The 13011-nt window shown below is 41.5% G+C and overlaps 1 protein-coding gene across 1 annotated transcript in view; it reads left to right on the top strand.

Moving 5' to 3' along the window:
- The window catches only part of LOC103197177 (olfactory receptor 52K1-like), a 17991-nt gene extending 5527 nt beyond the window's left edge, over positions 1 to 12464 (top strand). Inside the window, exon 2 of the mRNA XM_007941053.1 lies at positions 11890 to 12464. Within this exon, the coding sequence (XP_007939244.1) occupies positions 11890 to 12464 (575 nt within the window). The remainder of the gene's footprint in view (positions 1 to 11889) is intronic.
- The last annotated feature ends 547 nt before the right edge of the window (positions 12465 to 13011 follow it).

Here is a 13011-nt window from a genome sequence, read left to right as displayed (position 1 = left end):
TGTTGCCTTGTGGTAAACTGTGGTCAATGACATGAGACAAAGTATATGTGAACTGCTGTATGGAAAGTGAATTTGCTCTGTAAATGTGTCACAAAGGAGCTCTCTCATGGAAATGTTCCACATCTGGATTACAGTGGTGGTTACACAACAGTACACATTTGTCAAAACTCATCAAAATGTACATTTTAAAAAAGTTAATTTCATCATATGTAAATTTTATCTCAATATATATGACAAAATAAATAAACATTCTGACAAAAAAAAAAGAAGAGAATATTTTGTCAAAATTTGAGGAAATTCCTAATTGACTCACTTTTTAAAATTTTGCCATTGGGGTGGGGAAGGGGAAGCAAATTACTTGTGAATTATTTAAGTATTTTTTTAATTTTAGATATTCATAAGAGAAGGGTTCAACACTTCCAAAACTGAGGAAAGTCTTTGGCTATATTTGTATCATAAAATCTATATGGAAATGATTTATAGACCTTAGTAAATGAATTATGCAATCTAATTTTCTTCTACTGTAAGTGTAATTTAACAAGGCAGAAGACTGGCTGGAGTAACAAGTATAATACATATTGGGTACTTTTTGTTTGTTTAAAATCTGTGCCTAAAAACTGCCCTAAAAATACTGACTGGGTAAATCAATTCCAAACAACCAAAACCAAACTCATTGATGTGGAGTCAGATCTGACACATAGAAACCCCTCCTTGGGTTTCAAAGGTAGTATCACTAAGGAAGTAGATTGCCCAACCTGCCTTCCGGGGAGTGGCTGGGGGGTTTGAACCACCAGCCTTCTGGTTAGCAGTCAAATGCCTTAGGCACTATGCCACCAGAGCTCCTGGTAAACAATTAGCAGTTGATAATTTGCCTAGGCATGTAAGAGTTTGTGTGTATGGACTTGTGTCAGCTTGAATACCAGAGTTAGAAATACATGAGATTTATTGGCAATAAGGCCTGTGTAAGATTAAAGGGAGAAGGAGCAAACATGAGCAAGGAGAGCCTTGGACTGCAATGTGGGTCTGATGCCTGTGGAAGCAGAGAAAGAAAAAGGGAGGACTGGGTGCAGTTCTGAAAAAGTCTTAGGCCAATAGGGGGCTGCAAAGCTAAGATTGTCCATTAGAAGAGTCTCATATTGGGCAGAAAGAGTGAGAAGTGGCTGTGCGCAGTCATTGGCTGGGGCTGCCTCTGGAGAGCATGGCCTGGGCTCAGATATTGTGGTGGCTCCCAAAGGTACGGAAGCTGGAAGCTGGAAGCTGTCAGTTTACCACACTCCTTGCAACAGCTTCTCTCTTGCAGAGAATTTTGAGGTGCCTACCCCCATGGCTGCCACAGAACAAGAAGCCCAAATAAAATGTTTCAAGAGAGTTAGACTACACTGTGGTGGGAAAGTAAGGGAAAGACACAGAAGATGAAGTTTTGCATGCAAGCTCACTGAAGATTAGAGCAAGGCTGCCTGCTTCTATGGGAACTCTGGTAGCAAAGTACCTAAGGCACTTGACTGCTAACCAGAAGGCTGGTGGGTTCAAACCCACCAGCCACTCCTCAGAAGGAAGGTTGGGCAATCTACTTCTGTAGTGATATCTCCTCAGAAACCCAAGGAGGGGTCGCTATGAGTTGGGTCCAACTCGACGGCACATAACAACAACAAACCTGCTTCTATTGCTAAGAACCCAGGAATGCCTGGCTCAGTGGTTCTCAAATACCAGTCTATTGACTGGAGCCTGTTGGCTACACACAGATCAGCAAGAGACAAAGGGAAGTACTCAGTCTCTGAAGATCCTCATTCAATAGGTATTGAGGAGAACCTGCCTAAATATTGTTCTAAGCATGTTGTTGTTAGGTGCCAGCAAGTTGGTTCCAACACATAGCAACTTTATGTGCAACAGAACAAAACATTGTCTGGTCCAGCACTGTGTTAGACTGGGTTCTCTAGAGAAACACAAAAACCAGCAAAGTGTATATACATATTTAGAGAGAGAGAGAGAGAGAAATTTATCTTAGGAAAATGGCTCACAAACATATAAAGCTGACAGGTTCAAAGTCCCTGGAGGAAACTTCGGGCTGGCAGCAGCCTTAGCTTCTGCAAGCACAGGGGGCAGAGCAATTCAAGGCTGGCAGGCAGTACACTGGTTGTTGACTCCAACAAAAGATGAATCCAAGATCTCCAGGCCGAGCTGTGGGCTGCTCCCTCACGGAAGTTTGTAGTCCGCACACCAGGGTTCCAATCCCTCAAAGAATGTCTCTCTTCCCAGGATGTCCCTGGATATCTTGGAAGCAGGCCACACCCCTAGGGAAACTCCCCTTGGGCAGACTGGCCACTCAGAACACAGTCATCTGATCCCTTCATGGGAACAACCACACAGAACTGGGGTCCAGCCAAGTTGACACACAGCTCCAACTATCACAGGCACCATCCTTAGAGTTGCTGCCCATCATTGCAGCCACTGTGTCAATCCATCTCATTGAGGGTCTTCCCCTTTTTCACCGACCATCTATTTTACCAAGCATGATATCCTTCTCCATGGATTGGTCCCTTTTTACAACATGACCAAAATAAGAAAAATGAAGTCTGGTCATTCTTGCTTCTAAGGAGCATTCCAGCTGTACTTTCTCCAAGACATGTGTTCGTTCTTCCAGTAGTCCATAGTACATTCAATATTCTTCGTCAGCACCACAATTCAAATGCATCAATTCTTCTGAGGTCTTTCTTATTCATTGCCCAGCTTTCATAAGCATATGAGCCTACTGAAGATATAATGGTTTGGGTCAGGTGCACCTTAGGCTTCGAAGTGACGTCTTTCCTATTAAACACTTTAAACAGGTCTCTTCTAGCAGATGTGCCCAAAGCAATACTCATTTGATTTCTTGACTGCTTCTTCCATGGACGTTGATTGTGGATCCCAGTAAGATGAAATCCTAATCTTTTCTCCATTTATCATTGATGCTTATTGGCCTGGTTATGAGGATTTTTGTTTTCTTTATGTTGAAATGTATTCCATACTGAGGGCTGTAGTCTTTGATCTTCATCAGTAAGTGCTTCAAGTCTTCTTCACTTTCAGCAAGCAAGGTTGTGTCATCTGCATAATATAGGTAGTTAATGAGTCTTCCTCCAATCATACCACTTTCTTTTTCATATAATCCTGTGTCTTGGATTATTTGTTCTGCATTCAGATAGAATAAGTATGGTGAAAGAATACAACCCTGACACACACTTTCCTGATTTTACACTACACAGTATCCCCTTAGTCTGTTCAAATGGCTTCCTCTTGATCTATGCACAGGTTCCACATGAGCACAATTAAGTGTTCTGGAATTCCCAGTCTTCACAATGTTATCCATAGTTTGTTATGATCCACAAGCTGAAAGCCCTGCATACTCAGTAAAACACAGGTGAACATCTTTTTGGCATTCTTTGCTTTTAGCCAAGATCAATCTGACATCAATAATGATATCCCTTGTTCCACACCCTCTTCTGAATCTGTCTTGAATTTATAAAGGTATAGGATTACATTTTAGTAACTATATTTCTTTAAATCTTGTTTTAAATTGTACTTTTTTTTCCTTACTCAGTTATGCAAATATCATAAAATTGATTTGTTATTATTTACTAACAGTTATTTGAATAAAAACCTATGATCCTGAGCAGAATCTCCTAACAGTTATCCATGCTTGGGGAGCACCTAGCTGTTTGGCCAAAACTTCATAAATGATGGGGACCAACAGCCCCTGGTGGCGGCTGGAGAATATGAACAGCCTATAAAGCTAAACCAGTGAAGTGCTGAGAAAGTTCTCATGGGACTTGAGCCAATAAGGTCTTGATTATTTGGGGATCATGATATACCAATTTTCTCTCCTCAACAAGTTGATTTAAACAGTATAACTTCCCCAAAACTAGTGCCAACCAAACACTAGGAGCAGAATATATATTGCAACTTTGGAAACATGAGCTATTGGTGATAAAAGACGTGTTGTGGGGCAGAGGCTCCTGGAATGTTAATGTCAGAAAGCCTATCATTGTACCCACTACTGCTGCCTTGTCTAGCTCTTTGCAGATAACTCTCCTTAGTGTCACTGCCTCAGACACCAAATGAGTCCCCACCCTGATCCTCATTGCCCTTCCCCGTTTGGTTGGCTGCACTTTGTCCGTTGTACATGGCTCTTCCACTGAACTCAGCTTATTTGTTTGAACCCTTGGTCTCCCTTCCTCATGATCCCCAGTTCCTCCCTAGCCAACCAATGTGCTAGAGCTGAGGCCTTGGTTAAGTCCAACTGTTTTGTTTCGGCACAAATGCTTCCTGAGCACTTACCATGTATCAGGATTTGAGCCAGATGCTGTAATTTCCTACTCAGATTAGGAGATGGATGTGCAGGTTATTATAACATAACAAGATAAGTACACTAAAATCAAGATACATAAAAACAGCATCGGTGAGGCAGTCACTGGATCTGGGACTTGACAAAAATGGAGCAATTTACAGACAAAAAGAGTGAAGAAGAATAACACAGTGACACAGTAAACAGAACACGCAAAGGAATAGAAGCAGGAGAGGACATACTTGGCAGAATATCACTGATTCACTCTTCCTGGAGCATAAATATTGAGAAAAACGTAGAGAGATAGCAATAGTGATAGCAGTGATAAGAGAGAAAGAGAAATGTGGGAGATAAAGATGGAGTTTGGTAGGGGTCAGATCATAAAGTGCTTTCTAAGTCACTCTTAGGGGACTTAAATTTTATTCTTTAGGCAAAGGAAAAACATTGGGAAAATCTTAACAGGAGCTAATAATGGCAGACAAGGTAATTTGGACCGAGAATTCTGTTAAGAAAAATTTAAAAAAAAAAAAAAAAGACTAGATAAAATGTAAGACCATTAAAGAGCTAAAAGAGATAGTGAAGAACTATCAGGCCAATATACAAGAGAAGATGGAAATCCACAGAAGTAAGTCTGGCATTTGATACTGCTTTTATCATGAGTAGTCACCAATCTGGAAGAGACGACTGAGAGACTGAACAGAATTCTTAACACTTTATTGTGTACAGAGAGTTAAAAGTTAATAAAAACGGTTTATCAAAGGTTAAAATCAAGAAAATAAAACTCATAGTGAGGAAAAAAGTCAATTAATAGAAACAGACTCGAAAATAATACAGATGATAGAAATAGTAAATAAAAACTTTGAAACAGTTATTATAACTATATTCTATATGTTAAAGATAGAGAAAAACGTGAGCATGATAAAGCTAAAGACAGAAGATTGAAAAAAAATTGAACATCTAAAGATGAAAACACAATATATTTGAGATGAAGAATACACTAGATAAGATTAATAACAGATTAAACACTGCATAAGAAAAGGTAATGAGCATGAATATATAGAAATCCTCCAAAAGGAAACACAGAAAGGAAAAAGACTGATAAAAACAAGCAAAGCATCAGTGAGTTGGGGGACAACTTCAAGCAGCCTGATATTGTTACGAGAGTTCTCAAGAGAAGAATTTGCCTGTTCTGGATATTTCATATACATTGAACCATACAATGCTACTGGGACTGGAATATTAGAAGATAATTTTCTTCTGAAAAGTAATGAAACATATCAGAACCAGAATATCTCAAAAGATAAACAAAGTGAACACATCTTAAAAGAAGAAACCTCAGGAAACTGCTGGGAAGAGTGACAAGGGTGCCAAACCAATTCATTGAGTAAAGACTAGTCTTTTTAACAAATGAGGTTGAGACAACTGGATATCCACATGCAAAATAATTAGACTGGACCTCTCCAATATTAACTCAGAATGGATTATAGACTACATGTAAGAGCTAACATATATAACACTTAGAAAAACAAATAGGACAAAATTATACAGTCATGGTGGAGAACAAATTTTGTGGTTCCTCAAAAATTACCATATGATCCAGGAATCTCCTCCTGAACATATACCTGAAAGAACTGACAGCAGGAACACAGACAGATATTTGTACAACATTGTTCATTGCGGCACTACTCACAATAGATAAAAGGTGGAAACCGTCATCAACAGATGAATGGATAAATAAAATGTGTTGCATACTATGAGTCAGCCATGAAGACAAATGGATTTCTGACACATGCTACAACATAGATGAACCTTTAAAACATTGAGTGAAATCAGACACAAAAGAACAAATATTATGTGATCCTACTTAAATGAAATATAGAGAATAGGCAAGTGTATAGAGACCAAGTGAAATACAATCTTTGACAAGTTCAATTTTTTCTCTGTTTATCATGATGTTATTTATGGGTCCAGTTGTGAGGATTTTTGTTTTCTTTATGTTGAGGTGGAATCCATACTGAAGGCTGTAGTCTTTGATCCTCATCAGTAAGTGCTTCAAGGCCTCTTCACTTTCAGCAAGCAAAGTGGTGTTATCTGTATCAAATTGATGCATTTGAATTATGGTGTTGGTGAAGAATAGTGAATACATCATGGAATGCCAGCAGAATGAACGAATCTGGAAGAAGTACAGCCAGAATGCTCCTTAGAGATGAGGACAGTGAGACCTCATCTCCTGTAATTTGGACATGTTGTCAAGAGGGACCAGTCCCTGGAGAAGGACATCATGCTAGGTAAAATAGAGGGTTAGCTAAAAGGAGGAAGACCCTGAACGAGATGGATTGACACTGGTTGCAACAATGGTCTCAAATAGCAATGACTGAGAATGGTGCAGGACCAAGTAATGTTCCATGCTGTTGTACATAGGGTCGCTATGAGTTAGAACAAACTCAGTGGCACCTAACAACAGCAATATAGAGATCACAGTTTATCAGTTACCAGGGGCAAGTGCGAGGAAGGAGTATTCATTGCTTAGCAGCCACTGGGCTTCCATTAAGGGTATGAAAATTTTTTGCAACAGGTAGTGTTGACGGTTGAACAGCATGATAATTATAATCATTGTCACCAACTTGTACATGTGAGTAATATTAAATTGGCAAATGTTTTGTTACACATATACTTACCACAATAAAGAAAAGAAATACTACTTCAAAAAAAAAAAAAAAATACAAGGGGTGAAAACATGCTTGTATGAAGGTATGAGTTCAGCTTAAAAAAAAAAAAAAATGCACAGCCATCAAGTCGGTTATGACTCACAGTGACCCTATAGGAGGAAGTAGAACTGCTCATGGGGTTTCCAAAGCTGTAAATTTTTATGGAAGCAGACTACCTCAGTTTTTCCCACAGAGCCACAACCTCTAGGTTAACAGCCAAATGCATTAACCATTACACCACCAGAGCTCCTTGAATCTAGCTTGGAGCATGTTAAGTTTGAGGTTGCCTAAGGCATTTGACTGCTAACCAAAAGGCTGATGGTTCAAACCCACCAGCCACTCCTCAGAAAGAAGTTGAGCAATCTACTTCTGTAGTGATACTGCCTTGGAAACCCAAGAAAGGGTCACTATGAGTCGGGTTCAACTTGAGGGCAAATAACAACAACAACAACAACAGGAGCTTCACGTTCCTCTGACCAATAGGTTATTGGATACGTAGGTCTGGGATTCAGGGGCAAGAGCTGGCCTGAGTAGATATATATGGGTAACCAGTGTCCAAAAATGCTGGAGCCATGGAGAGAGTTAGGTCATTCAGAGATGTAGAGTAAAGGAGAAAAGGGTCAAGAAGAGAGCCTAGAGAAGGAACCCATTACCCCTTGAAACAGGCCCCCTCAACAGTGTTTCTCTAACATGTCTGTATCGAGGCCCTGCTCTTGTTTGCGTTTGCACTGTTCGCCCATCCCACAGGGCCCTGAGGGACATATTCTCATTCTGTCCAGCCCTGAGACACTGCTGTCTGGCTACATCTCAACTGGAATGAAGCTCTGGAAGACCCTCCAGGGAGCAGTGGAGCAGATTTAACTGCATTCAAGCAACCCACGCCTACACTGGCCTGGCCTTACTGCTCTCAGCCTGTGTGAGTCCTGGTGAGTAACGAGTTAGTGCTTGGCCAGGCAGGGGGCTCAGGGTGGGCTCTTGACTGAATAATATAGCCACAGAAATGAGCACAGAGATATCAAAATGTTATCACCCCCTGTGACTTCGCTACCTTCTCTTCTATTCACACAGTAGTTTAAACTAGAAAAGTTTGTGTGGCACTGTGGGTCAGGGAGAGGGAATCCTTGCTGTCTCCCTCTCTCCCTCTCTGCATCCAATCTTGTCAGATCTACTTGCAAATTTTTCTGCTCCATGGTTCTTGGATGCTCACACTTCTTGGTTCTCTGACCCTATGATCCCATCTGGGAACCATAGAGGAACACGGACAACCAAATCTTCCTACCCCTGTGGCTGTCCATCACCAAGAGATCTGGGCAGTTCCTGCCTTCTTTGGAGCTCCCCATATTTCCCAGTGAGAGTTCCATCTCTAGATTATGACTATCTTCCTCGCCTGGGGTTCAGGGTTCCAACTTCATACCCTCCTCTCTTCCACCTCTGGGACAGCCTCAGAAGGTCCCTCGGAAGAAAATTGGGCATATGCCTGAGGGGGACAACTCTGCAGCCCGGGTGAACCAGAAAGGATGAATTAGAATGGTTGAACCAGAATGGCAAGGAGGGCAAGGGCAAAAAAAGAGGGGCCTGTGCATCTTGGGTAGACGGAGCGATATTAAGAAGGAACAGAGAAGTGGTTCTTTTCTGTTTTGTTTTGTTTTGTTTCGTTTCCATCCCCTATACCATGAGAAAATAGCTTGATTCCAGAAAAGGCAGAACAAATATGTCTGAGAGAATTAAAGCCCACATCCTACCATGGTAAGAGATTGTAAGAACGTGTCTGACAAGGCTAATCACATTCACATCTGTAGCTTAGACAAGCACCTACACTGGCTGAAAGAATCTGAAGACGAGTTCAGGATTGCCTTCCAGCAAATGCACGAGGAAACTTTGGAAAAGACAGGCAGTGTCAAAATGGGAGGAAAGAGGCCAGTGTCAACTAAAGATTGTTAAAGTTGATCCCTGTCAAGCATCAAGAATAGATCATTGAACAGATTTTGTGTGAGCACTGAAAAAAAGAAAAAGGTGATCTCTAAAGATATTCACACATCAGTTCTATATTTATAAGTTTGCTAAAACTTTTAACATACTTGAATTCAGCAAATCATTTGCCAGACTTGACTTTCCCTGGGATATATTTCTCTGATTCTTCTCCCAACCTACCAGGCAGACTCATACCTCTTTGTACAAAACTATTTTGTAGACCTCTTATACTTGTACTATTACATTGGAAGGGCAGCACTTCAAAGGGAGTACCATAAAAACAGCTTATTTTTTTCTGCCTAGTCTCCATTTAACCTGCTTTGTGGTGCACCTTGGGTAAAATCTTGTTAAGTTTCTATTAATGGTCCTTCTGAGGAGTGGCTGGTGGGTTTGAACTGCCAGCTTTCTGGTTAGCAGTCAAATGCTTTAGGCACTGTGCTACCAGAGCTCCTAAATAATATTGAAAAGTCCTTGGTTTACTTTTAGTTTCAAAAACATCCCCATATTGACCATTCAAATAGCCAATCCCATCTAATGATAAAAATGCCAAGCTTTAAAATTAAAGGTTGCCCACTATCACCCCCATTTGCACCTCCTTCGGACAGGATGCTCATGGTGGGAAGTAGAAACCTAGACAACTTTGCCCCAAATTCTTTTCCGTATATTTCTTTTTTCTCCCTACTTTTAGTCCATGATTTTTCACCTCACCAAGATCAGAAGAATGGAGAAAAGGTCAGGGGTAGAAATGGCCTCACTTGACCTGGCACTGATCTATCCTGGGTTTGGTGGCTATTTACAACTGATATTATTTTGGGACAGAGCTCTGGTAGCATAGTGCCTAAGGCACTTGACTGCTAACCAGAAGGCTGACGGTTCAAACCCACCAATTCCTCGGAAGGAAGGTTGGACGATCTACGTCTGTAGTGATACTGTCTCGAGAATCCAAGGAGGAGTCGCTATTAGTTGGGTCTGACTCAACGGCACATAACAACAACAACAACATTATTTTGGGATGCATTTCTTGAGCAATACACTTGTCTAGGAAACTGCTGGAAACTTCTCTTTTATTCCAGTCCCAGAGGAGTAGCGACCCTTGCCCCTCAGAGCTTATTATTGTTGGGATCTACACCCCTATCTCAGCAGACCACTCTCTTGGGGAGGACCTTCAAGACAGCTCCAGTCTGGTTACTCCCCATGGCCACCTCCTGGCCTGGAAGATGGAGCCAAGATTAAGACGTCAGTGAGGCATTTGCATCAGGTGCAAAATTTAAGAGGGTGCCAAAAAAACTCGGTAATCGAGATAAATAACATTTTAATGCAATATTTTTTAAAAATCAATGTAAAAAAAATCCATAATGAACAAAATTCCAAATTTTAAATAAAGTCAAGAGTCAGGCAGGGCCTGGATTAGGGTGAAGCAAGAGAAGCAGAGGTGTGCATATTATGGTCGGGCCGAATGATGGAAGAGCTGCTCCCACCATTCTCTCTCATTGGCCTTCCTTTGGGGACCACCAGAGCCTCTCACTTTTACCTCTAGCATGGTCAAAAACACTGGTCCCCAGCATTGTCCAAAATGCAAAGGACACATTTTAAGCTCATTGTTTTGGCTTCTTAAAGCTCCTGTCACTGGCCTGAGGGAAAGATGTTGCATTTCTTCAAGCACTCATGTTAAGAAGGAAAAATACAAGCTTTCTTCAAAAATATTCTCAGATTCTGCAACTGCCACCTTTTTAAACTCCGCAGGTGGGTGTTAGGCTAAGGGTCCAACAATAGTTTCCACCACCTTTTTCGTTGGTCTAGAACCTCATTTTCACAATGTGTGGGAAAGTTTTAGATTTTTTATTTCCTCCTGGCTTATTCAGTCCTCAGGTAAAGCTGAAACACTAAGAGAGTCATTTTAACATCCAATTACACACTATATTTTGACTGTTGCTTATCATTTCTAGCCCGCTCAGTAAAATACAGATTCATTCCAGGAAGGATGATGTTACTCATTGTTGTATTCCACATATGTAGCTTGTGGCCTGGCACAAAATAGATGCTCAGTAAAGGTATGAAGGAAGGAATAACGGAATGATATATGCCTTTATGAGTCTCTAGGTGACACAAAGTAACCAAAAGATTGGCAGTTCAAACCCACTCAGAGATGCCTTGGAAGTCAAGCTTGATAATCTGTTTCCAAAAGGTTGCACAGCCTTGAAAATCTGTTCTACTCTGCACACATGGGGTCATAAGTATCTTGACAGCAATTAACAACTACAAGAAAGTGACTTTGTAGAAACAAGGAAGAAAAATGAACAGATGGGGCTATAAATGATGTTATTTTTTGATGCACTTCCTTAAATTGTGAAAGATAATATTTCATTCTCTCTCTAGGTTTATATATTGAAGGCTCATGGAGGTCAAAGTACCCAATCCAGCCTGGTGAGGCTGGGGCTGGGGCGGCAGGCAAGGGCCAGGTTCAGACACCAGGCTTCTTGTTACCCTTATCTCCCTGGAGCCAACTTCTTCCCCAGGAAAGATGTCAAAGTGGAGCTACATAAGTTCCAACGTGTCGTATACTACCTTCTTCCTGGTGGGCTTTCCAGGACTGCAGGAGTCCCGTGTCCTCCTGGTGCTACCTTTCCTCAGCCTCTACCTGGTGATCATCTCTGCCAATGCTCTGATTATCCACACAGTGGCAGCCCAGCAGGGTCTGCATCAACCCATGACTTATTGCCCTGCTCCTAGCTGTCAACATCTGTACTGCCACCACAGTTGTGCCCACTATGCTATTCAGCTTCTCTGCCCATTTCAACTGCATCTCCCTGACCCACTGCCTGGTCCAGATGTTCTGCATCTACTTTTTCATTATCTTTGACTGCAATATCCTTCTGGTCATGTCTCTAGATTGCTACGTGGCCATCTGCTACCCACTCCACTACCCAGAGATAGTGACAGCCCAATTGCTGGCTGGCCTGGTGGGGGCGGCAGCTGCCTGGAGTATTTGCAGTGTGGCTCCAGTGGTGTTTCTGGCCTCCCGGGTTTGGTTCTGCCACTCAGACGTGATCCATCACTTTGCCTGTGAGCACATGGCTCTGATGAAGCTCTCTTGTGGGGACATCTCCTTGAACAGGACTGTGGGGCTCACTATACGCATCTTCAACAGAGTCTTGGACATGCTCCTCCTTGGTACCTCCTACTCCCGCATCATCCATGCTGCCTTCCGGATTTCATCAGCTGGAGCACGTTTCAAGGCCCTGAACACCTGTGGCTCCCACCTGCTGGTCATCTTCACTGTGTACTTTTTCACTGTGACCTCATCTATTGTCTATCGGGTGGCCCGTACTGCTTCTCAGGATGTGCACAACCTCCTTAGCGCCTTATACCTGCTTCTCCCATGTCTGATCAATCCCATCATCTATGGGGCCAGAACCAAGGAAATCAGGCAACACCTGGTGAGGTTGTTCCAGACGACAGGTGTCTGACAAGCCACTGTCCATCTACCTATCCCTATGTGATTTTCCAAGCATGAGAGGAGGGTAGAAAATGGAGACATAGGAATTTGCTTATCACACATGTCATATTCACTGTTCTAATTTCCTCTCGTACGCTTCCATGTCTTTTTTATTTTTCTGAAATAGGGAGAGGAAAGTACACAAGGGTCTCAGTTCTGCTCGTCTATCTAACATCCAAATATTTATTTTTTCATCTGTTATCTCTATTTATTGAGTAACACAATTACACTGCAAGAAACATAATTGGAATGTCATTTTCTTAGATGTCTCTCTTTAAAAAGCAGTTTTTAAAAATCATCACAAAGAAGGAAAATTATAGTTAGATGTAAGGAAATCCTAAAAAAAAAACTTACCTTTTAAAAAATTATGCAAAAAGAAAAAAAGGCCAATAATTTCTAAAATGCTCAACTGCATTTTTCACATTAAGTTTTTGCAAATGAAAGTGTCAACCCTTGCGAAAGTGAGAAAAAGTTTTTGACGGTGGTGACCTGTAAAATCTGCAATAAATTGCCTACTG

This window comes from Orycteropus afer, unplaced genomic scaffold, assembly GCF_000298275.1.
Source record: "Orycteropus afer afer isolate SDZICR_OR568_19922 unplaced genomic scaffold, OryAfe1.0 scaffold00074, whole genome shotgun sequence".
NCBI lineage: Eukaryota > Metazoa > Chordata > Mammalia > Tubulidentata > Orycteropodidae > Orycteropus > Orycteropus afer.
This window is presented reverse-complemented; position numbering and strand designations above follow the sequence as displayed.